At 38.5% G+C, this 25,191-nt stretch overlaps 2 protein-coding genes across 5 annotated transcripts; both read left to right on the top strand.

Moving 5' to 3' along the window:
• Nucleotides 1–672: 672 nt before the first annotated feature.
• hnf4a (hepatocyte nuclear factor 4, alpha) lies at nucleotides 673–10,151 on the top strand. Of its 2 annotated transcripts, XM_028454195.1 has the most exons (10): nucleotides 676–996; nucleotides 1,673–1,847; nucleotides 2,875–2,969; nucleotides 3,272–3,378; nucleotides 5,304–5,459; nucleotides 6,592–6,679; nucleotides 6,771–6,923; nucleotides 7,057–7,293; nucleotides 7,378–7,500; nucleotides 9,841–10,151. In XM_028454195.1, the coding sequence occupies exons 1-10, from the start codon at nucleotides 909–911 to the stop codon at nucleotides 9,984–9,986; spliced, it is 1,368 nt and encodes a 455-aa protein (XP_028309996.1). In that variant the 5' UTR covers nucleotides 676–908; the 3' UTR covers nucleotides 9,987–10,151. The 2 variants fall into 2 exon arrangements, with proteins under 2 accessions (XP_028309997.1, XP_028309996.1); XM_028454196.1 differs by lacking the exon at nucleotides 7,378–7,500 and having other exon boundaries at nucleotides 673–996.
• A 5,614-nt stretch (nucleotides 10,152–15,765) lies between these two features.
• Nucleotides 15,766–25,191, top strand: ttpal (tocopherol (alpha) transfer protein-like). Of its 3 annotated transcripts, none has more exons than XM_028454197.1 (6): nucleotides 15,766–15,820; nucleotides 17,307–17,533; nucleotides 18,222–18,465; nucleotides 20,167–20,360; nucleotides 21,511–21,621; nucleotides 24,660–25,191. In XM_028454197.1, the coding sequence occupies exons 2-6, from the start codon at nucleotides 17,324–17,326 to the stop codon at nucleotides 24,924–24,926; spliced, it is 1,026 nt and encodes a 341-aa protein (XP_028309998.1). In that variant the 5' UTR covers nucleotides 15,766–15,820; nucleotides 17,307–17,323; the 3' UTR covers nucleotides 24,927–25,191. The 3 variants fall into 3 exon arrangements, with proteins under 3 accessions (XP_028309998.1, XP_028309999.1, XP_028310000.1); XM_028454198.1 differs by having other exon boundaries at nucleotides 15,815–15,842; XM_028454199.1 differs by lacking the exon at nucleotides 15,766–15,820 and adding an exon at nucleotides 15,849–16,264.

Here is a 25,191-nt window from a genome sequence, read left to right as displayed (position 1 = left end):
AACTTGATATATCTTGAATCGTGATATATTGCCCAGTTCTAGCCTCAACCTATAGTTTGTGGACCCCAGAGAAGCTTTTCAGACACATGAAGAGATATGTTAAACTGGTTCACTTAGTGACGTGTGAAGTGACTCCCATGGATAATGATGACTTTATGGCTACTGTATAGTAAGCAAGGGAACATGTGTTAGCAGCAGGAGAACAGAAACAGTTGCAGCTCTTACTGTTACTGTATGTGCAGTGACATATTAGCACATACTCATATATATCTGCATATGTGATGTATTATTTTGATAAATCGACCTTTTTAAGGAAAACGAACCCATGCAACAAACCAAAACTATTCATGAATTGAGAGGAAAGTTTGAGGTTAAGCTGCACTGTTGTCTCCACCTTTATATAACCCAGTTGTTCCAGTTGCTGTGCATGTGATGTGAGCGTGCACCTGAAAGTGCTGAGCTATAAAATGAACTGCTTTAGCGGCTGATTGACCTGATATATAGCTGTCATTGAGGAATCGTAGAGGTGGCAGATATCAAAGTTGAGCTATCTCCTCTAAAAAAAAACAGGGCAGTGATTCACCAGTGGAGGGGTGAGTTAACCATCAACCAGACCCACCGTCACTCCACCTCTTCTCTGGTTAGTACAGCTTAGTGCTGGCTGTCACTGGTCTCCTCTCTGACACCAGTAGGTCTACCATCACACTGGACTGGGGCTGAAGAGCTGAGCGCTGACTGGGCGGAGCTAGGCCCCAAAAAAATAGGCAGGGGGGGTTCTACGAAGGTGTGGGGAGGTAAAGGAGGAGGAGGAGAAAGACAGGGGGGAACACGTTAGCTTCTTGGACGAGAAGACTTTTGCCCCACTGTCAAGTAGTTGAAGATTTGTTTGCCCAAAGTTGCTGGCAGACATGGACATGGCAGACTATAGCGAGGCTTTGGACCCGGCCTACACCACGCTGGAGTTCGAGAACATGCAAGTGCTGCCACTGGGCACGGGTGAGTCCCAGAAATGTGCAACTCAGGGGATGAACTTTGAGACTTTTACTGATTTAAAAGTCAGTCAGAAGAGGACGGAGGGATAAACAGGGGGTCACCAGATTCATCTTTCACAACTATCTGCTCTCTACATTTGTCTTCATTTCATATGACATGGTTTCATGTAATCAAGTGATGTGCAGACATTTTCCAAGTATCACGATATGTACTCGGCCTCTTCCTACAGACCTCACACTGCCGTTTTTTCATATGTGCATCAATGCTGCATCAAATTTTATGCAAAATATTTCAGAAGAAATCCATTTTGCACCAAAAAACCCCATAAATGTCAATAGTTTTTAAAGAGTTTTAGATGCTTTGGTTGGTTTCTGTCCACTCTACACTTTAATTTCCCCCAGTAGTTGATCAAGGGATCAACTTTTTTTTAAGCTCACACATCCAACGTAAATGTCTTTTCACAATTTGGCGACAATAGGATTAAAAAACCAAGTGAACTGTCTTCAGTGATTACGTTATAGCTGGTAATCAAACCTGCATCAGTTAAGCTGAGTAGACTTTGTTGAATCAGACTCAGTGGAGCTGATTATTGTTTTCACAGCAGCTTTTCTCGCCTTTCAAGGATTAATGAAAACTAGAGTTCTCATGTGGCCTTTCTCTCTCCTCTATCTAACCGAAGACTCGTCACCGAGCGAGAGCGGCGCCATGAACGCCGGCGGCCACCTGGCAGCGGGCAGCCTGTGTGCCATCTGTGGGGACCGAGCCACGGGCAAACACTACGGGGCCTCCAGCTGTGACGGCTGCAAGGGCTTCTTCAGACGCAGCGTTCGCAAAAACCACATGTACTCGTGCAGGTGGGGAAGCAAACTCTAGGGCACATGCACTAAGGTTTTAATGGTTGATCAATGTTGAAAAGATGTGCATTTCTTGTTTATTGAGTGCTGCTTTGACTGTTTAAGGCAGTGGTTCTCAACCTTGTAAGGGACCCCCGCTGTACCTGAAGGTGGTTGAACACAGACATGAACATTGAAGAACAGTCATGTGGAGACAGGGCCATCTATAAGGGGGGATAAAGTCAGAAAAATTATGGTCCATTGTTCTATGAATCTGTGATAACCACATTTATTTATTTATCTGAAAAATATCTACTGCTTTCCAAAAAGTTTAGTATTATCTGTACCATATAGTCATCTTAAAGATGTAAATCCTTGTTTTAATCAGTAATAAAATGGGTGGAAAAGGTGGTGAAATGGGATTTTAAAAACAACAGTAAATTGGTTCAAAGTTCCAAATTAGAGTGGCCAAAAACAAACAGAAAATGTAGTAAAAATGGGTTCAAAGTGTCAATATTGGCTTAAAAGTGACAGAAATTGGGGTAATGTCATTTAAATAGTAGGAAAAATTAGTTGAAACTTTCAAATAATGGGCGTGACAAATTGTGAATGTGGTTAAATTGACAAAAATAAGCACGAAATATTGTGAAAAGAGGTTAAGAGTGACAATAATGGGTCAACATATGTGACATTAGGTGGGAAAAGTGGTAGAAAGGGTTTATAAGTGCCAGAAACGTATTGAAAGTGAAAAAAATGCTCAGAAAAGGCATCAAAATTTGATAGAAAAGTGGCAGAAATTGGAGAAATGTAGCACAAATGCCTTAAAAGGAGCAAAAATATGGCGAGAAATTAGGTTCAAATAAGACAAGTTTGGTGTAGTTGCAGAAAAAGGGTAAAAATAGGCAAAAAATGGCTCAAATTCTTAGTTTCTTTGAAGGTATCTGGTGACCTCCTCCTAGTGTCTCACGACCCAAAATGGGATCCTGGCCCCAAGGTTAAGAACCACTGGTTTAAGGGACATATGAGTCTAAATTGGTTCCCTTTCCAGGTTCAACAGACAGTGTATCGTAGACAAAGACAAGAGGAACCAATGCAGATACTGTCGACTGAAGAAATGCTTCAGAGCTGGCATGAAGAAAGAAGGTAGGAGACGCAATTTTTCAGCTTCTGCTCTTATAACAGCAGGAAATTCTCAGAGCATTTAAAAGCTAAAAAAACAAAAAAAAAAAAACAGATCAGTAAATCTGTGCTGGTCGTCTTTGTGTCGCAACAGGACGACTTTGTTAATGTTCACTGGGTAAATCGCTGAAGTCTCAGACTGGCTTATGCTGAGCAAACACTTCCAAGCAATAATAGCCATATACTGATAAAGACGACAAGCCAGGAGGAGGAGGAGGAGGGTTGGTTTCCCCATTTGTTAAGATTGCTGTTTTTTTTTTTTTTAGCTGTGCAGAACGAGAGAGACAGAATCAGCACCAGGAGGTCGAGCTACGAGGACAGTAGTTTACCCTCCATCAACGCACTCATCCAGGCAGACGTGCTGTCCCGACAGGTACTGGAGACCAGGGTTGGAGACAATTACATTATTAAATTACAATTACGTCTTCAATTATCCATGTCTGATTACAACTCAATTACAATTACATTTTGTAGCATTTTTTCACAATCACAATTCAAATTACAATTATTTTTTCCCTGAAAGTCATTTACAATTATGTTCTCAGCTACTAAAGTTCAATTACAATTAATCACAATTACTGATTTTGAAATAAATTACCCCATTAAATGTAACCAATCTCTTGTGTTAGCTTTCTGTTAGCATTTAATGTAGCTCAACTCAATTATACTTTGACCAGCATTTTTCCCTATTACAAATACAATTTCCCCCCTACGTCCCCAGTTACTTAAGTTCAATTACAATTACTGAGTCTTTAACAAATAAGCCCATAAAACGTAACATTACTCTTGTGTTAGCTTTCTGTTAGCATCTCTTATGATAACGTGTTGGTTTTGACCCATGTCTTAAATCAGCTGAAAAATACTTTAAAAAAAAATAATTAAATATCATCCAATTTGTTTTTCATCTCTTTGTTGCCTTGTTAGGCTTCCTTATCAATGAAAATATTGGTATTAATATTTTTGGTGTGGGCGTCGGAGCCTTTTTTCTATCCGTATACCCATAGGTTTCCATTTTTTAAATGGTAAAATGATTCTCAAGAGAACTGACAGGTGAATTTGATATGAAACATATTTTAATAATTGTTAACTATGTATGTGTTATCTGAGCATGAACACAAAAAAGAACAGTTTTTAGAGTATCTGTGTGTTTTTCTGTCATTCTGTGTATGTTTGTTGTTGTTGTTGTTTTGAAATAAGTTATTTTGTGCATTTCTGTTGTACTTTTATGTATTTTTCCTGTAAAATGTATGCTTTTGGAGTCATATTGTGTATTTGTGTTGTCATTTTCTTTTGTTTTGAGTCAATTTATGTTGTTATTTTGTTTGTTTCTAGTACTGTGGGTTTGCTGAGTAATCTTTTTGTGTTTTTCTTGTCTTTTTGTGTAGTTTTCAGAAAAGTTTTCTGTTTTCTTTTGCCTTTTACTGTATTTTTCTGTAACATTGTAATTTTTGGTATACTTTAGTATTTTTTATTTGTGTATTTTCTGTCATTTTATGCGTATATTTTGGGGGCCTCACAAAATTAGACTCAGGGCCGCATGTGGCTCCCGGGCCTCCAGTTGCCCATGTCTGTTATGCCAAATACAATTACAAAGTGCATTATCTGAACTCAATTACAATTCATTTACGATTACGACAGCGACATGTTTTTTTCAATTATGATTACAATTATAATAACGTCATAATTGTAATGAATTACCAATTACACGATTACAATTATAATTGGCCGTGCATCCATTTGACCTCATAATTACATTCTATTATTAACAAAACTTATGTGAATGCAACCATGTCTGAAATAAACTGAATAAATAAATAAATTAATTAAAAAAAACCAAAATAGTTACATTCTATTATTCATAGTTACTCATAGTTACTCGTAGTTACATTATATTACCCATAGTTACATTCTATTATTCATAGTTACATTCTATTACTCATAGCTCCATTCTATGACTCATAGTTACATTCTATTATTCATAGTTACATTCTATGACTCATAGTTACATTCTATTATTCAGTTACATTCTATTATTCAAAGTTACATTCTATTACTCAAAGTTACATTCTATTACTCATAGTTACATTCTATTACCCATAGTTACATTCTATGACTCATAGTTACATTCTATGACTCATAGTTACATTCTATTACCCATAGTTACATTCTATTATTCATAGTTACATTCTATTATTCATAGTTACATTCTATTACTCATAGTTACATTCTATTACTCATAGTTACATTCTATTATTCATAGTTACATTCTATTATTCATAGTTACATTCTATTACTCAGATTACGTCTCCTGCTCCTATACTAAACGGTGACATCAGGACTAAGAAGATCGCTGCCATCACAGACGTGTGTGAGTCCATGAAGCAGCAGCTGCTGGTTTTGGTGGAATGGGCTAAGTACATCCCAGCCTTCTGTGACCTGCCCCTGGATGACCAGGTGAGACCGGTGCACAGGCACAGACACATGTTTACATAGGTAAAGACACGCTGGTCACTCATCAACCAGTCCTGGTGTAGAGCTGCAGGGGCACATGGCTGCACAGAGACCAGTGAATGCATCCAGTGAGAAGGAAAAAATATAAATTCCTAATTTCTTATGAACAGGTAAAAACATGTAAACTAAACTATCGTGAGAGAGTAAAAATTATAGAAAAACATGAAGGATTATCAGTTATAGACATGTCAGCCCCTCCAAATTCAATTGAATTTTTGAATACAAAAATTCAATTAAAATCCACTATATTTGCAGAGCTCAATTTTCCAGTTCTTATATCAGATGACAGCAGTCATTTTTAATCTAAATTTTTCCATAATCTGGAAAATTTTCCTCAAATTATTCCTTGAAGTTTACCCAAAATCCCAGAATCAGAATCAAACAACAATTAGCTGTTAGATATATAATACTGCGATTACTGACGATAACAATTCTTACATTTCCAACAAGCAGTTATTACAAACCTGCCAACTCCTCCTAATCTGGATATTCCAATTATTCTATTCAATGTTGAAGGTGCTGTGATGTGTTACTGACAAAAGAAGTCAAATAAATCAGCAGCTTAATGACGTTAAATGGAATATCAATAATCAGCATTAACCGAAAAATCTAATAAGACATCAATAATCTCAATTGAATGTAATCGGGCAACTGGGCTGATTAACCACTCCTAGTTCCTCCTACGATGTGGAATAAAGAGTCAGAAGATTCAGGATCGATCAAAAGTGAGCCAAGGAGAGGGATGATGTCATGGACACCAATGCGGACACCGTGCATCAGAGTATGTGTTGCATGAGTCTGAACAGCAACAGAAATATCATAATATTCCCATTAGAGTGAAGAATGGGAAGCATTAGGGAAGAAGACGAGCTATATGTGGCAGTGTGAGGACCAAACAAGGTCTGATTTGAGGAAGACTGGACTCCTGCTGTTTATTTGGATCAAACGTTTGCATGTCAGAGCTATAATCTTTTAAAGTGTTACGTTGCTTCTTTGTCACCCGCACATGACAAAAAGAGAAAATCAACTGCATCACCTCAGCTAACAGTCGTGTCATTTGCTTTCCTTCCTCCAGGTGGCGCTGCTGAGAGCTCATGCAGGAGAACATCTTCTGCTTGGAGTTGCCAAGAGGTCCATGTTATATAAAGACATCCTGTTATTAGGTAACGTATGGAATGTATAGACATGTTAGCAGGACTTTAAAGCTGTTCTGTTGGTGGTTTTAAAGCCTGCTTTCTTCTTTTACTGGTGCAGGAAATGACCACATTATTCCCAAGAACTGTCCGGAGCTGGAGGTGGGAAGGGTAGCGGTGAGGATCCTGGATGAACTGGTGCTTCCCTTCCAAGAGCTTCAGATGGATGACAATGAATACGCCTGTTTGAAAGCCATTGTGTTCTTTGATCCAGGTACAGTATCATCCCACAATAACGCCTGTAGTCTTTTAATTGCAATAACAAGAGAAAAGTTCAGCTGGAGATATGCTGCTCATTATCAGGTGCTTCTTTATGTGCTAATATCTGAGTTTGTGTTTACCGGCAGATGCTAAAGGTCTGAGTGACCCTGGAAAGATCAAGCGGATGCGATACCAGGTCCAGGTCAGCCTAGAGGACTACATCAACGACAGGCAGTACGACTCGCGGGGCCGCTTTGGGGAGCTGCTGCTGCTGCTGCCCACGCTACAGAGCATCACCTGGCAGATGATCGAACAGATCCAGTTCGTCAAACTGTTCGGGATGGCAAAGATCGACAACCTGCTGCAGGAAATGCTTCTTGGAGGTGAGTTCCTTCAAACCCTGAAGCTGATTAAGGAAAATAAATGAGTAGCTAAATCCCCTCTGTGGGTTTTTTATGATGCGTCAGGTTCTGCTAACGAAGCTCCACACGCGCCTCATTCTCTACATCCTCACCTGGTTCAGGAGCACCTGAGCGGCAACGTTATCGTAACCAGCAACATGCCGACGCCCCTCCACAACGGTCAAATTTGTGAGTGGAAAAGAAAGACGCTTTTTAATCTAAAATATGAAACTTTTATTAATTAACCTTCCTGTTATCCTTGGGGTCAATTTGATCCCATTCAAAGTTTATCATTCAAAAAAATAATAATTGACTTTATTTTTTGCTTCATATTTCATGACTTTTCCTAATTTGATGGATACAATTGATTAAGCAAAAAATTATCATGTTATTTTTTCAATGTGCTGAACACCTTTAGCACCTATTTAGCAGGTGTTCCAGTTGTTTTAACTCTCTCTGTGTGACCCATGTGTGACCTCACCACACCTGCATTTGCACAGTTGATACTTTTGAGTTTGAGTTTCAAGATACACCAACTCTAAAACTGAAAGTTTGACCTGATGGTGGCCCTGCAGTAAAGGTCATATCATCACCACAACCAATAGGGTTTATGGTTTTGAGGTAATTAATGTTGTCAGTAAATTTAAGAAGATTTGGATTAAAACTACTAAAGTTAAATTAATTGTAATTTAAAAGTTTGGTCTGATGATGGCGCTAGAGAACAGGTCAAGGTTTCGTTACCAAGAGCTAATTTATGTATTCAACAAATAAACCAAAAAAACAGGGTCAACAATTCTCAACAAATATCCCTGGGGTCACAATGACCCCAAAGGTAAAATGTGTGACTAATACGAGGGTTAGAGGTCATTTTTGTTGCACAAAGTGGCATTTAACTTTAATTCTACTCACAATACTTTGACTAAAATGCAACTTAGCTTTAGTCAAAATGTTGTCATCAGGAATATTTGAGTTATGATCTAGTTTTAAGCAAGTGAATGAGATCAAATTTTTAGTCGACTAAATCTGTTACAGGTAAAGCCGACTAAAATATAAAGCATGAGTTTATGCATTTGGAAAAAAAAATTTAATTATCATTGATCAACCTGATATTGGACGGTATTAATGCTTGTAAATAAATATACACAGACAGATTTGATGTGATCAATGCATAAGACCTTGGGGTCGGAACCCCATGTGTAGTAGTAACTGATAAAAATCAATGAATTACTGACTAGAAATACATTTTAGAAATGTTCAATTATTGTTCTTTTTCAAGTTAAAACAACGCACAACCATAAACAACTGTATTTTATACTTTCACTTTGTCAAATCTAAATTAAAATCTAAAAAATAATAATGATAATATTAGTAAAATGTAGTTTTTGTAAAACAGTATAACAACAAACAAAAAGTAGCTCAAGAAAAAACGTCTTTAAGGGTTGGCAGAAATTCTTGATATCAAAATGGGGTCACCATCCAAAAAAAGGTGGGGAAGCACTGGCATTAGACCACATGATCACATCATGTTTGCCCCATGTGACAAAATTATGATTTTGTTTTTATGAATTGATGAAGATATTGTTATATTTTTGTTCACATGTATCGTAATTTATTTATTGTCACTTAAAGACATTTGATGAAACCAAATCAAAATGAACTCTGTGTTCGTATACATAGGAACAAACTGGCTTTGGCAGCAGCATCATAATCCTCTCAGCTCTTCAGAGAAACTAATCGGACTTACTTTGTCAAAGGAAACTTCTGTTATTCTTTCTTAGCGCCTTTAATGCCTCGAGAAATTTCCCTAAAGTGCTTATTATTCCTCATCTGGAAACGCGTTGTCACGGCAAATTTGCGGTTGACCTCATTTGGAGACATGATTTATTGCTCTGGTTGAGTGATGGAGTCCAGGCGAGGCATTGATGATTTTATAAAAAAAAGGTTTATTATAAAACTAAGTAAAAAGGAGTACAAAGATGGACAAAATTAGTGACCGCCCCGGGCGGACGTCCGATGATCAAGTGGCCCACAGTTCTAACTCATCACGCATATTCCCCCTCAGTCCCCCTCCCTCCTCCCACCGGGAGATAAAGAGGGCAGAGGAGGTGAAAGAAGAGGGTGAAAAGAGACAGTTTCTTCTTTAGGTCAAAACAACCAGTTCTCTGGTATCTTCTGATTGTCGTGAGTGTTGGAGGTGTGTGCGTGTATGGTGTTTGTGTGTATGAATGGATGTGTATTGGGTGTGTATGTGTGACTATGTGAGTGTGTGTAGGCATGTGACTGTGTGATGCCTCCGTGTCTGAGGGATAAGATGTGTTTTGGGAAGCTGACCTCGAGAAGAGAGCAGAAAACATGAGACAGCAGAAATGAAAAGTCTCAACTTAAAGCCTTTAAAAGAATAAGGTCTATGAGTAAATATGTTAATAAACATAACTAACGATTTTGCCCTGACAGCGTGTTGTACATACAGTACGTGGTGTAAATACATGCTGATGACTCACTGCTGTCACTCTGTGTTCCACTCTGCAGCCACTCCTGAAACGCCCATCCCGTCTCCGCCCACCGCCTCAGGCTCTGAACATTACAAACTGTCACAGGGGGTCATAGCCACGGTTCCCAAGCAGCCCCCCAGCTCCATCCCTCAGTCGGCCATCACCAAGCAAGAATCCATATAATGAGTCCTTCTTACTGCAGTAAACAGAGGCCTTCATGGACGCATAGCTGCAGCATTAAAGCTGTTGTTAACGTGACTGAAACACTGAAGTAGCTCATGTACGCTAATGTAAGCCCTGGTTGAATGAAACCCAGCAGCAGTCCTGGTTGACTTCCATCCGGATCAGCACAATATCAGTGGTTCTGCAGAGCTGGATGAAGATGGCATCTTTAAAGAACGGAGAAACCTGAACTGAGGAAGTCCTGCGCGTTTTAAACCAGCAATATTTTTCCCCACAGAGGCCGTGTTAGAAACACTGCATTTACAATCCTAGCAAAGCATCTCCATACAGACACATTTCTATCTGACTAAAGAACGATAACTTCAAATTCAAATATCTCGACCTTGAGTTGGACACGTGTTCCAGATGTTTCTCTATTCCAACAGGATTAAATCTGATGACTGGCTCCTAATCCAGATCTATAACAGACCTGAGGATGAGCCAGCCACTGGAAATATTAAGGATGCACCGAAATGAAAATTCTTGGCCAAACCCAAAAACCAAAAATGAGAAAACCAAGGCCGAAACACACGGAAAGAAATGATTATGCAAATTATTAGTCTTTATTAGTCTCATTGTATTTATGGCTTTGAATGTGTACTAAACGCACTAAAATTAAAACATTGCAATTGTATAAATTAATATTCATCCTTCAAAGAATAAATCAATTAAAAATATGGAATATTTATTTAGCACTGACATTCCAACAATTCACAATATAAAAAATAAATAAATAAATAAATGTTTAGCTTGTCCCCACTCATACATTAAATAATAAAGTACAGGCCTATAACTGACTGAGCTGCTAAAAAAAATTAAATATGTTCTCTCATTAAAACTAAAAAACTATTATGTGCTTCGTCTCTAATGCTGCTCAGAAAAGGCTTTGGTGCTCAGATGTATTTAAATACAGTCGCTACGTGAGTCAGCAAACAAGTTGGCCCGTTTCCAGAAAAGCTTACGGCGTTTCCTCACGTCTTCACAACATTACGTTTCGGTCGGCTTATTTCAGTGAGAAAAGTGTTTTTCGGCCATAATATTTTCAGTTGCTGGAATTTCGGTGCGTCACTAGTAATCAGGTGTGCTCATCAAAAAAACACTGGCTCTGGTTCTTCAGGACCAAATATCATCATCACTCAAACTGAGCCACAATGTTTGACTTTAATACTAATTCATAAAATGACTAGTTAATACTAAATATCACAGCAGAGCAACAGAAAAGAAGGAATAGTCACACCGTTATACTAGACAATGCTCATTTTGTTGGATTTATGCCCAAAAACAACCAGAAAACAAAAGAAAAACTCCAGTTTTCATCTGCAAACTAACAAAAATTGAGATCAAAAGTGGAAAAATATACAAAAATAATGTAAATTTAACCTTTCTTATTACTGGATTGTAAAATCTAAACCTGAGGACCTCAACGTTAGACAAGATGTCGCCCCGCTTTGTAATTTTGTTTTTTTTCCCCCCGGAGCTTTTTCTCTGCAATTCATTGAAAACAAGCTGGCGACCCAATATTGAGAAGCCCTACTCTAACATACAGGACAGCAGCTCTCCAGGACCGTCATGTGGATGGAGACACGTTCCTTCTTAAAGCCAGTGAACGCCTTGTAACTTCCTTAAAGCCTGACTTTAAAACAACAACAACAACAAACCTACTTTTGTTGTATATAGTTTTTATTATTTGGTAACATCACTTACCTTAATGTCATGTGTACAGTGAGGCATGTGGTGAACATGTTAATATTTTATGATTGTTACAACAGGCCTGGCATTGCCATACATTAAGTGTTGCACAGGTTTTCTTTTTTTTTTTTTAAATAACGTGTTTAGAGCTGAACTGAAGTCAAGAAGCTAAAACGAAATGACTTGAATAAGTTCAGATTTGAACTGGTTTGTGTTTATTTACGTGGGTGAAAATACAGATTTCAAGGCGTTAAGATGATTGTTTTAAGAAGCTTCACCAACATATCCATGGCTGGTGGGACCCTCTAAGGGCCAATTCTCAGAAATGTGATGAAGATTCCTGATGATGTTTTTTTTTAAATGTTATTTTTCTTTGTTTGTATGTTTGTTGAAGACTCGTGGATTGAGTGGAGTAGGTTGTGCCTTTCAACTCTGTACTGCCTCACAAAAAGCCAGGCTATGTTTGTCCTTTTATTGTGAAAAAAGAGTGAATAAATTGAACATTTTATTTTTAATTTGACTTTGAAGAGATGCAGCGAGGGGATAATAAAGACTACATGTGTTCTGACTTTGATAAGCTCCAACGTGGCAGCTGATAGTCTCCACTCCAACGTGGCAGCCTCAGACTGATAAACAACAGCCATAAAATCATTAAAGATTGAGCAAAAATAAAGTGAGTGACAGGACGGCAGCTTTAAACATGGATTTTTACATTCTAAAGGAGAAATCACAGCACTGTGTGCTGATGATGTATTCGCGATCTGAAAAATCTGATAATACAGAAAAGGCAAACATTAACCATAACCATCTGCTTATTATTGCGTAGATCCAACCTTTGTTGACAAAACGGACAGAAACCATCAAGGTGACAACTTGTGGTGTGCTGTGGTCTCTGGCACCAAGACATTAGTTTGTCACTTTCATTAGAAACAATGCCTAAATACCAGCTACATGTAGTAATACGATGTGTGAGTTAGGGTTTTATGTGTTGTAGGGATGTGTAAAGATTAATCGTGAGGCAGTTAAAAATTGATTCAAATGTGTCACGATTCACATCGATACTCTGAAATTGAATCACAGTACTTTTTTTAACAGCAGAGGACGTTACCTATTTAGAATTTGAAATTCAGGACACACCACCGTGTTTTAAATCAGAAGTGTGGAAGCATTTTGGCTTCCCCAAGACAAAATGAAAGAAGTGAGAAAGGAAGAACATGTGAAATCCAAGGTAAGAGGGGCACAGAGAGGAAAGCCATAGTTGGTTTATTTAAATTATTTCTTTGATATGGGATTTGTTTTAAAGTCCAATTGTTAAGGCAGAAAATACATTTTCAGTCGCACTTTAAAAAAGAAAAGGAACTATTACACAGTTTTGCATAGTTTACTGTAGAGCCAGAATTTAAATGAACAGGCACTATTTCTTTATTTATTTCATTCAGGATTTATTTATAATTAAAATGCATTGTTTTGCATAGTTTATCAAGGGATTATTTTGACATTGAAAGATTGAAGAAAATAGAATAGTGTTTTATTTTTGTATTTTTTGGCGAAAAAAAAAAAAAAATGAATATTTTTCAGTCATCATTTGACTACAGTCTCATTTTGTAAAATAAATTGTGAGAGAATCGTATCGTGAACCCCAGTATCGTGAATCGAATCGTATCAGGAGTTGAGTGAATCGTTACATCCCTAATTAGTTGCCTGCAATCATTTTTCTGACAATTTAATTAAATCATTTAATGCTCTTCCCTTCAGAACTCACAGTAACTACAGTTAATCTATCGCACATGTGTCAAACTCAAGGCACGGAGGCCAAATTTGGCCGTTTAGAGCATCCAATTTGGCCCGCACAAGAAAGTAAAAAAATTCTGTTGTAGATATCTCTAAAATGCAAATTAATACACAAATTCAATGAAACTCCACAATATTAGCAGGGCCCACGTTTTCCCCACGCTCAAATTGTTAAAAAAAACTCTCAATTTTTCCAAAATCCTGCAATTTTCTTTTAATTATTTCACAAAATTTCCCCAAATTACATAAAAATGGGTCACAAAATCAAAAAAATGATAAGTGAAGATCCTGCAGGGACTGATATGTCACTTATTGCTTTGATACTATCAGTACCATGCATAGTTTATAATTTATTAATACATGGAAGTGCAAACTAGCGTAAACAATACTGTTCAAATTCCTAATTTTCCTGCCTAAAATCTGTGGCCCACTGAAGATCTATTGCTCCATATTTGGCCCCTGAACTAAAATGAGTTTAACATCCCCGATCTATTGGATTGGACGAAGGCCTTTCCTCCAGACTAACACCAACCAGCCTTTTTGGTCGCAGATTAACTTGTTTTCCATTCCATTGAGCACTAGGAATCGATCCTTAAAAAACAGAAACACCTTACCAAGAGTTTATTTATTTTTTATTTTTTATTCAAACAATTAAATTTAGTCCCAGTCAAACTGACCCAAAACATTCACCATTTTTAAGCCTTTACATGGGCTTATCTCAGAAAACATATTACCATATTTTCCATTTATATGCCTTACTATAGCCTTGCCTCCTGAAATATGGGTGTTTTTCCACATTTTTGTTATTGTTCATATCTTAATGGATTTACACCTCAGTTTAAGTAAAATTATCAATATTCCTGCTTCCATCACATAAACTTTAAGTTTTGTCACTTGTCACATAATATGGAAGTTCACCACTATCACCTGCTGTCCACGTGGTCCTGGTTTTAGCACTAATTGGTTAACAAGTAGAGGCCTGAGGGTTTTTTTTCTACAAAAACCAAATACCACCGACCACACATTGCTTATCACCAGTTATTATGATATTAGTTACAAAAATTTTAAAACAGAATTGAAAGAAGAAGCAGGAAAAGCTAGCCTAGGATATAGATAGTGTATACAGGCATTACCTTGTTTCTTTCAGGAGTGGCGACATGGAGGGGAAATCTGCCATTTCGTCTTCTGTGCTTCAAAATCCTATATGCAATGTTGAGTTTAGTTTATTCTGAAGGTTTTACAACAGAAAACTCAGAAATAACTGCTGCATATCTGCGTGTCTCGTGGCCTAACATAGTCCCTCCATCACTTTGGCTTTGGCGCCTCCCTATGGATTTATTTATACTCATTTATACGTTTTCGGTTTTCATTAGAATGAAAACAATGACAAAAAAATTAAAAATAAAAATCGCTTGATAGATGGAGGGAGTTTTGTGTCTTTATCATTCAATTAACAAAGTTGCAGTCAAAAGTTTTAATTAAAAAAGAAAGAACAATCTTCAAAGAATTTTTGTAATATATATATATATATATATATATATATATATATATATATATATATATATATATATATTATTTATTTATTTATTTATTTATTTTTTCAATTTTCTTTTTTATTTTTTGTATTCGGGCCAGAACATTTGTGTTTTTATTATTAACTCCCACAAAAATATCACTATAATAAGAAGAAAAAACACATTTTCAATTAAAAGAACATCTCTTTAATAAAAAAAAACAAAAACAAAACAAAAGTGTTCCAATGCATTTTTTTGGTTGACAAATATTTATTTGCATTTGAACACTTGTTTTTTTTTTTTGTAAGTTTTTTGTTTTGTTTTGTCTTGTTTTTGTTTTTTGTTTTTTTATTATTAAAGATACGTTCTTTAATTGAATTTTTTTTTATTAAAGTGAAAGCTTTTTTTTTTTTTTTTTAATTGAAAGTACTTTTTTGATTGAATAATATATACACAATCTATCTCCATATTTATCTGTTTATCACAACGATTTGCAGTTTCTTTAAACCACATTTAAAATAGCTATAATATGCATTATATTTGCATGGATTGGATTATTCTGTGGTAGTTATAAAACAAAGTTTTAACCCTGATATCTTAAACATTCACCATAATTTATTTTTGACACACGTTTTGTTTGAATTCGGCGGGCATTTGTCCGAGTCGCCGAGTTTTCCACGGATTTGAAGGCAGCGTCAAATATCATAACAACGGAAGTACGTCATGTTGTCACATGTTATCATTACACCAATGAGAGAGAGCGCTGTAGCTCGTCCCAGCAGAGGAAGGATATCCTGACAGGTAGGATGAAATCTTTAAGAAGGTAACACTTAGCGTTTGTGCTCTTATAAACCTGCTAATAGCGTTAAATTAACTCAACCAAGTCCCGGAAATTAAACAGGCATCAAACAGTTGTTTAGACAGATTATTCTGTCATTTTTAAGTCCTTATTCTGACTTTTAGCTTTGTCGCAGCGGCTCATGATCAGCTTGGTGCTTGGGGCTGGGGCTCAACCACAATGTTTTAGGGCTTCTTTGCTCATTTAGATGAACAAAAAGCCATAAATAAGCCATATTATGGCTGCAAGCTATCAAGCATTGTGTAGGTACTGCCTTTTGTTTCGCAAACATCCCCTAACATCTTTAAACACGGACCTTACCTGCCATTAGGAGGTGTGCTATGGTATCTGACATTAGAATAAACAGCAATTCTTTTAAATTCTGGATGATGGCAGCTTCTATTGATGTAAGTTTGTTTCTCCAGCATTTCAGTACATTACACAGACCGGGATGGCTTAAAATCTATGGAATATTAATTACAGTTCATGGTTATTGTGTTTTCTAAATTTTTGCTTCTTTGAAATTGTGTGCATTAATCTCCCCAAAGCAAAGCATTGCATTACCCCAGCATTGGCTTCCTTCCACAGTGCATCCTGGTGCTGCTTTGTCCCATGACACAAACCTCAGAATCAAACATGTCTTGCAGTTCTTGTGATTATGTGACTCTATAGACCACGTGTCAAAGTCAAGGCCTGGGGGCCAAATACGGCCATTTAGAACATCAAATTCGGCCCGGAGCATAAAGTCAAAATCACAGAAAACATGAATTGTGTAAAAATACCAAGTCATTCAGTTGTAGATATCTCACCCCTTTTAAATACATACAATCAATGAATATCCACAATGTTTGCCAGAGGGTAATCATTGTTAATCACAAATTGTTAAAAATAGTTGAAATTAGTGAAATTTTATTCAAATTTTTCCACAAATGTTTACCAAATTGAACAAAACATGGTCACGATCAATATTGCCTGGATTTTGCCTGTAACTTCCATTACTTTACATATATTTCTAAGGCAGAATAATGTTGAATTTGCTTGTTTTTCCACCTAAAATTTGTGGCCCACTTGAGATCAGAATTATCCGTGTTTGGCCCTTGAAGTAAAATATGTTTGACATTGACACCACTACTCTAGACCAAGGAATCTTGGTTTTCTGTTCATTTTTACTCTTAATTCCACTTTCTCATGAAGCAAAAACAAATATAGTTTAGCTTGTGTACCAATTCTACATAGTAATAAGAAATTACCAATTTACCATAAGTGGTAGCTGATTCATAGAGCAATGATTATACATTCATTTGAGTTTTATGTTGATAGCCACATTTCTTCATAAAAATTATGGGTCCTACCATTTCTTATAACATTGACAAACTTATCTTTCTGTATTTGCCCAATCACAGTTATTTTTTAAGACAGATTGTTTTCCTTTTCTTCCTCGTCCAACAGTCTCCTCCCGTCAGTCCATGGCTGATCAGCATGAGTCCATCAGTCTCAACAGTCCTTTGGTGGACCCGTCGGCGGCTGCAGAGCACAGCTGGTTTCCTGGACCCCCTCCACCCATATACTTCTGCACCCTGAGTCCTGAACTGGTGGCCAAGGCCCGGGAGGAGCTCCAGGAGAAGCCGGAGTGGCGTCTGCGGGATGTGCAGGCGCTCAGAGACATGATACTAAAGGTTTGAGTTGAACTTTAAAGCACCCGCTCATTCATTAAAAAGAAATTAGACACAACCAACAGACTGTGTAGCTCAAACGTGTCAAACTCAGGGTCCGGGGGCCAAATCCGGCCCTTTAGAGCATCCAATCGGTCTTTAGCAGCAAGCAAAAAAGTCAGAATCCATGTATCATTGTGTAAATTATGGTACCAACTAATTCAGTTGTACATATCTCCAAATTAATACATACATTCAATGAAAATCCACAATATTAGCAGGGCTTACATTTCCCACATACTTATATCACATGATTATATCGCACTCATTTTTAATCTCAAATTATTGAAAGAACGCTCAGATTTTCCACATTATTTTTCTCAAATTACATAAAAATGGGTCACAAAATCAAATAAATTGAAAATATAGAATCCTGCAGGGACTGATTTGTCACTCATTGCTTTGATATTATCAGTGCTGTTTATTTGTGGAAGTGCAAACTAGAGCACAATAATGATTAAATTATTAATTTTCCTGCCTAAAATCTGTGGCCCACTCATGATAAACAGCTCCATATTTGGCCCCTGAACTAAAGTGAGTTTGACACCCCTGGAGTAGCTAAAATCCTTTGTGTTTAATTTAAATATTGCGTCTTCTATCCCAGATCATCTTTGTGACAAAGGTTATTTTATTTTCCTTTCTCCATCTGCAGGAACAGCCAAACCTCAGGACTCGCCTGGACGACGCCTTCCTCTTGCGCTTCCTGCGGGCCAGGAAGTTTGACTACGACCGCGCCCTCCAGCTGCTGCTCAACTACCACGCTGGTCGTAAGGCCTGGCCAGAGGTCTTCAAGGACCTGAAGCCGTCCACTGTGAAACACGTCCTGGATCTGGGTTTCCTCACCGTCCTGCCCCGACCGGACCCCAACGGCAGACACATCCTCTGCCTGAGGCCAGGTCGGTGTCCCACTAGTCCCAATCCATTTGCTACTAATGGGTTACTGACCCCAGGGCCGCCCTTTCCTACACGCAGAACACGCTCTGTGCGTAGGGCATCATCTTCTATGGGGGGGTGGGGGGCACCGGTCACATTTTGCACGAGGGGATGAATTTGCGCACATGCACACACAAATGTAATGTGACCAATCAGAGGAGAGTTACAGAGGTGCAGAATGTGAAGTTGTTGACATCATGAGTCAAGAGTTTTTGGAAAGCTGAGTCAGTATTTATTAGCTGATGTATCCTTGATCTCAAGGATGTCAAAAACACAAACTAGTTCACTAGTGATCTGCAAAAACTCTGACATGTTAACTAGTCAATCATTGATTAAGATCTCTAGTCAAAGGGCCCATGTTACGCTAAATCAACTTTTCTGTGCTTTAAACATGATAAAAGTGCTATTTAGGCCCACTTTGGTGATGAATTTGACGCTGCAGTGAGCTGGAGAAGCCGCACCTCCAGGAAGCTCTCTGCCGTGATTGACATGTAAACAGACACGCCCACGAAGGTGAGCGTGTCAGCGTCATTCGCGCAGTGCTATGTACGTATTTTCTACAGTCTATGTATGTACCGGTGAACGCCCCGCCCCCACGCTCTGTCTCATGTTTTTTAAAGCAGCATGAGCTCAGCTACGGAGTGGGTGGGAGGAGGCCGGGTCGTCCTCTGCCCCTACGTCACCGTGCGGCAAGCAGGAAGTCAGTGTCCCGTCTATAGACACGCCTACTCATGAATATGCATAAGCAGGCCAGAAATTAGCCTGTTTGTGTAGAGTTGCTCAGAAAGTGATTTTTCAGAGGCTAAAACTCTGGAAAACAGGCGAGTTTGGGAAAATAAACCTCAAATACTATGTTTTTGAGGTTCTTAGAACAAATGGAGATGATGGTGAAAAATAGCATGATATGGGACCTTTAACTATTGATGAAGTTGTATGTTTAGTTGGTGAAGGCAGAAATACAAAAAACGAAACAATTTTTTGCCTTTGCTAGTAAAATAGGTGGACTCATCATGTTTATGAACTAATAAAATCACGTCCGCCCCACAGCAAGAAGGTCCTGGGTTCAAGCCCTGGGGTGGACTTGGGTCCTTTCTGTGTGGAGTTTGCATGTTCTCCCCGTGCTGCGTGGGTTTCCTCCGGGTACTCCGGCTTCCTCCCACAATCCAAAAACATGACTGTAAGGTTGATTGGAGTCTCTAAATAGCCCATAGGGGTGAATGAGAGAGTGAATGGTTGTCTGTGTCTGTGTTGCCCTGTGATGGACTGGCGCCCTGTTCAGGGTGTACCCCCGCCCAGCGCCCTATGAGAGCCGGAGATTGGCACCGGCAGACCCCCGCGACCCTGTTAAACGGGAATAAGCGGGTATGAAAATGGATGGATGGATGTTTGAAGTTTTTATTGTTTAATATTTTCATATTGATCTTTTAACAGTTGATTAATTTTTTCATAGAGCCAAATTACTGTGTCTGTACTTACAGACAATACAGTATTTAATCGTAATAAGGGTTGTTATATGATCATTTTGTACCTTTGATTCAAAATTGCTAAGGGGCTCAATTTGGGCCCTTACTGACCCTGTAATCATAGTTTCCCCATCAGTAATCACATGATGATCTGCCCTCTCTTAATTAATTACTGCTGATAATTACTTTAACCGTTTCCAGGAAAATGGAAACCAAACGATTACCCGTTTGTTGACAACGTTCGTGCTCTTTATCTAACGCTGGAGAAGCTGATCCAGCCTGAGGAGACACAGGTGAACGGTGTGGTCATACTGGCCGACTACACCGGGGTGGGCATGTCACAGGCGTCCAATCCCGGCCCGTTCCTGGCCAAGAAAGTAGTCAGCGTCCTCCAGGTGAGACATCCATGATGGATGGAGATGTTGGCCTTTAGTAGAGAATATTAGAACTTGCTGTTAGAATAGTTTCATCTTTCCACCTCATCATTGCAAACACTAATTATATTTGCAGGCTTCCCTCCTTATGTCTATAAACCAAGTCCTTTGTGATCTTTGTACCTGCTGCTTCATCTGTCAGTAACAGAGGCTACAAACTGTACATGTTCAGATATCTTTGAATTCTTATTGTTTGCACTACAGTAGATATGCAATGATGTTTGAGTCATGACTCACACGTCTAAGAGACAAACTGGGCTCTAACGTTGTTGTGTTCCAATCAGTTAATTTTGACAGCAATTTTAGTCGACTAAGTGACGTTAAAGGTTTTAGTCGGCTGAATCTGTTACACATATAAAGATTTTAAAGATTCAATTCCTGTTGATCTAAGGAAGTAAAAAAAAACCAAGGTAAAGTGTAAAATAGTAATACTAATAATACATTATTAAATCATAAATATAAGATACTAAGCTATAAGTATGATATACTAACTCATTATTATGATATAGTATGATAATTGTGATAATAAGAGAGTGATAAGAGATACATGAGATACTATCTCATAAATATAGCATACTGTAAGTCATAATTATGATGTAGTATGATAATTGGGATAATATGAGATAATTATAACTCAGTAACTCACAATTATGACTCGGTATCTTTTTTTTTTTTTTTTTACTTTTCCTAGTATTTTTTTGTTGTGTTTTTTACTTGTGTAAATGAGCTTCCATATTGATCAGCCTGATATTAAATACACAGACCGATCTGATGCGTATAAACCACGATTGTATTAATTCTGTTTGAATTTCGTCCCACGTGACAAAATTATAGTTTAGTTTTTTATCATTCAACCAAAATATAAATATATTTTTGATATAGTTTTCATCAACATGTGATTTTTGAACCTAGGTCCATAAAATAAAAACCTCTACTTGATTAAACATCCTTTGTCTCTGACTAAGGATGACCTCGTGTGTCTCTCTGACTAAATGTCCAATAGCTTCAGTAGTTTTCAGCTCACCTGTCTGCTGTCATATCATTATTTAAATGACATTATAACCCTGTGATACTTTCACTGTCAAATTCAGCCTCTCTTCTTGGTTCCCAGGATGGATTTCCCATCAGAATCAAAGCCGTCAACATCATAAACGAGCCGCGGATATTCAAAGGCATCTTTGCCATTATTAAACCTTTTCTGAAAGAGAAGATGGCAGAGAGGGTAAGTATCATCTTTGAATCCTGTCCTGAATATTAACAAGGTCTGCAGTCTGTGATTCACTGCGTTTAAACCCAAACTTTGCTTTAATCAAACCCACTGTTTGTTCCATTCTTCAGATCAGTAAATGCAGCATTACAGACAATAACTTTAGACACTAATTATAATTTTCATCCCCCAGTAATATTTATACTATAATATAGATCAGAGAGCAGATTTTTACTTACATTCCCACATGCAGTTATGGACCAATGAAAACAGTAAAAACTGTCACCTGTGACTAATCACTAGTGACACACAGTCTATGTTCATAGCTCTAAGCTGATCACATTACAGGGAGCTGAGACATATGCTGAGTAGTTCACTGAAGGCCCAAATATGTTCCAGACCCAAACCCAGAGAAACTTCTTTCCATTTTTGAGGGTCTGAAATGTCCACCAGATAGGATGTATAGCATATGTTTTTATATATTCTGAGAGAGTAGGTGGAGCTGTATTACTGTACAACATTACAGTTTCATATATGATGTAGTGTCTGAGATATTGGAAGCTGAAAATAGAAGAATAATAAGGACATGACATACCCCCCTCACTAAATTGTCCATATCTCGAAAAGCATTAATCCAATCAAACTAAAGATTTACAGTGTGCATATTGAATAATCACAGAACAATTGGTAAAAATGTCAGAAATTTTTGAGACTGAACAGTGGTCCATTTGTTTAAATGACATGGAAAAAGGCTGGTGACGTGCTGGTGACGTGCTGACGTATCGATCATTTCCTGTTTACGCTCTACCGCTTACCGTACAGTTAAACGTACGAAGGTTAAGTAAAAAGCAATCTCGCCTCTTATAGGCAGTGTAATCTCCTTTAAACTTCCTTTTGTCCTTAGCTTAGCTTAGCTTAAATTTAGCACCTATGGCTTCTCTCTCCTCCCCTCCGCTCTCCTGCCCGGTGTGTCAGATGTTTAGTTACTCCTCGTCCTCCTTTAGGGACAATGGTAGTTGCATAAAGTGTAGCGTACTGTTAGATATGGAGGCGAGGATCAACAATCTGGAGAAGCGGTTCCGCACCCGATACCAAAACCGAAGCTAGCAAGCAGGACCTAGCCGGTGTGGACCGTGCTAGCTCTAGCTTAGCCTCCCCCCCCTGCGAGCAATGATTGGGTTACTGTCCGTGGTAAGCATAGTCGAAGGTCAAAAAACCGCTCGGGACACCACCATGTTCACGTCTCAAACAGGTTCTCCCCCCTCCGTGAGGACAACACACTCACCGGGGAACAAACTCTGATAATTGGCGACTCCATAGTGAGAAACGTGAAGCTAGCGAAGTCAGCGGGCATCGTGAGGTGCATCCCAGGGGCCAGAGCGGGCGACATAGAATCAAATCTAAAGTTGCTGGCAAAGAGTAATCGTAAGTTTGATAGGATAGTCCTCCATGTCGGCACTAATGACTCCCGACGTCGTCAGTCGGAAGCAACCAAAGTGAACATTGAATCAGTTTGTGCTTATGCTAAAACAATGTCGGACTCCGTAATTTTCTCTGGTCCCTTACCAAATCTGACCAGTGATGACATGTATAGCCGCATGTCATCATTTAACCGCTGGCTATCGAGGTGGTGTCCAGAAAACGAGGTGGGCTTCATTGATAATTGGAGATCCTTCTGGGGAAAACCGAACCTGATAGGAAGAGATGGAATCCACCCTACTTTGGAGGGAGCATCTCTACTATCAGAAAACATGGCACAGTCACTGTTATGACATCTCATGAATGAGACCATGTTACAGAGGCGGAGTCCTCCACGCCCCTCTGCGCTTGCCTTAGGACAGTTTCCCTCCTATTGCTATTATGATAGCTGTGTTCATCGCCATGACAACTGTTGTGGTGGTGATGAATATTATTTTATGGAGACGGTGTCTGTCCCCCGACCCAAATTTCACAATGATTTTAACATAAAATCAATTAAAAGAGCTATCAATTATAAAAATCTGAAAAAAAATTAAAATCTCAAATCTAGAAACACCAAAACATAAAACCATTAGATGTGCTCTATTAAATATTAGATCACTGAGATCCAAATCTCTACTAGTAAATGACCTTATCTCAGAAAATAACTTTGATTTATTCTGTTTAACTGAAACATGGCTGTATCAAGATGAATATGTTAGTTTAAATGAAGCCACTCCTCCCAGTCATTTAAATACTCATATGCCACGAGACATAGGCCGTGGAGGTGGTGTAGCAGCTATTTATCATTCCTCTCTCCTAATCTATCCTAAACCAAAGGCCAGTTACACTTCCTTTGAAAGCCTGGTTCTAAATTTATCTCATACCAAATCAAAAACCTGCCAGCCAGTCTTATTTGCGATAATTTACCGTCCTCCAGGCTCTTATTCTGAATTTCTATCAGAATTCTCTGAGTTTATATCAAACTTAGTCCTCAGTTCTGATAAAATACTGATAGTAGGAGATTTTAATATCCATGTTGACAAAGATAGTGATAGCCTGAGCTCAGCCTTTATGTCCCTAATAGACTCAGTTGGCTTTTTTCAAACTATTAATGAAGCTACTCATCGTTTAAATCATAGTCTTGATCTTGTTCTAACATATGGCAATTTACACAATGATTCATGTTATTTCATTTTTACTTTCTCCTACGGACCCAATCGGATGCGCTGAAGGGCCGGATTTGGCCCCCGGGCCTCGAGTTTGACACAAGTGACATGGATGGACACTAATATGACTAGATCAAGCCTTTTGTAACATTCCACACTACAAAACAAGTAATAAAAGTATGTATGATTCATGCTGATGTTGAATCGATCAATACACAAGGCTGAAATATTGGTATGGTATCGGTATCGGGACACCTTTAATACTGATGATGATGATGATGATGCTCCCACAAAGTGCACCTGCACCAGGCTCTGAGTAATAAATCATCATTAAAGCCATTGGTGATAAATCTCTATTGATTTGGAGCCACTTTAACTAATGAATCTGCTGCTGGATGACATCATCATGTTTCTCTGCTCTATCAGTATGTGCTGCACGGCTCTGACCTGCGCTCCCTGCACCGCAGCATCCCTCGCTCCGTCCTGCCACAGGAGTACGGGGGCACGGCGGGCCCCTTGGACATGGGTCCCTGGTCCCGGCTGCTGCTGGACTGCGAGGAGGAGTTCATTGTGGAGTTTTGTCAGCCAGACCCTCTGGAGGGGGCGGAGCTACCGGAGGCCACGCTGTACGGGGCGGAGCAGGACGACGACACCTTCAGGGCGGTGCGTTCACAGCTCTACTACTGTTACTGACGCAGAAAGGACTGAGTTTCATTTGGAACACGACGGTAGAGGTTGAAATGGCACGTTGCCAGTGTGGAAACACCGTTATTTATTTTACGCACCAAGCAGCACAGCTGAACCCCCGCAACATTTATCCTTGTTACTTCATAAAGTCTCTTTCTCTCAAATAGGGCAGCACGATTATGGCCAAAATGATAATCACGATTATAATCCACGTTATCATGTTTGGTAAAAAAAAAAAACTGTTTTTATTGCAATACTTTTAAACAATATA

The sequence above is a fragment of the Gouania willdenowi genome, chromosome 7, assembly GCF_900634775.1.
Source record: "Gouania willdenowi chromosome 7, fGouWil2.1, whole genome shotgun sequence".
Classification (NCBI taxonomy): Eukaryota; Metazoa; Chordata; class Actinopteri; order Blenniiformes; family Gobiesocidae; genus Gouania; species Gouania willdenowi.
This window is presented reverse-complemented; position numbering and strand designations above follow the sequence as displayed.

Coding starts and splice junctions, on each gene's coding strand:
- hnf4a (XM_028454195.1), top strand. CDS start 909: ATGGACATGGCAGACTATAGCGAGGCTTTGGACCCGGCCTACACCACG. Junction 997..1,672: donor AGTGCTGCCACTGGGCACGG/GTGAGTCCCAGA, acceptor ATCTAACCGAAG/ACTCGTCACCGAGCGAGAGC. Junction 7,294..7,377: donor GCAGGAAATGCTTCTTGGAG/GTGAGTTCCTTC, acceptor ATGATGCGTCAG/GTTCTGCTAACGAAGCTCCA.
- ttpal (XM_028454197.1), top strand. CDS start 17,324: ATGGCTGATCAGCATGAGTCCATCAGTCTCAACAGTCCTTTGGTGGAC. Junction 18,466..20,166: donor CATCCTCTGCCTGAGGCCAG/GTCGGTGTCCCA, acceptor AACCGTTTCCAG/GAAAATGGAAACCAAACGAT. Junction 21,622..24,659: donor AAGAGAAGATGGCAGAGAGG/GTAAGTATCATC, acceptor CTGCTCTATCAG/TATGTGCTGCACGGCTCTGA.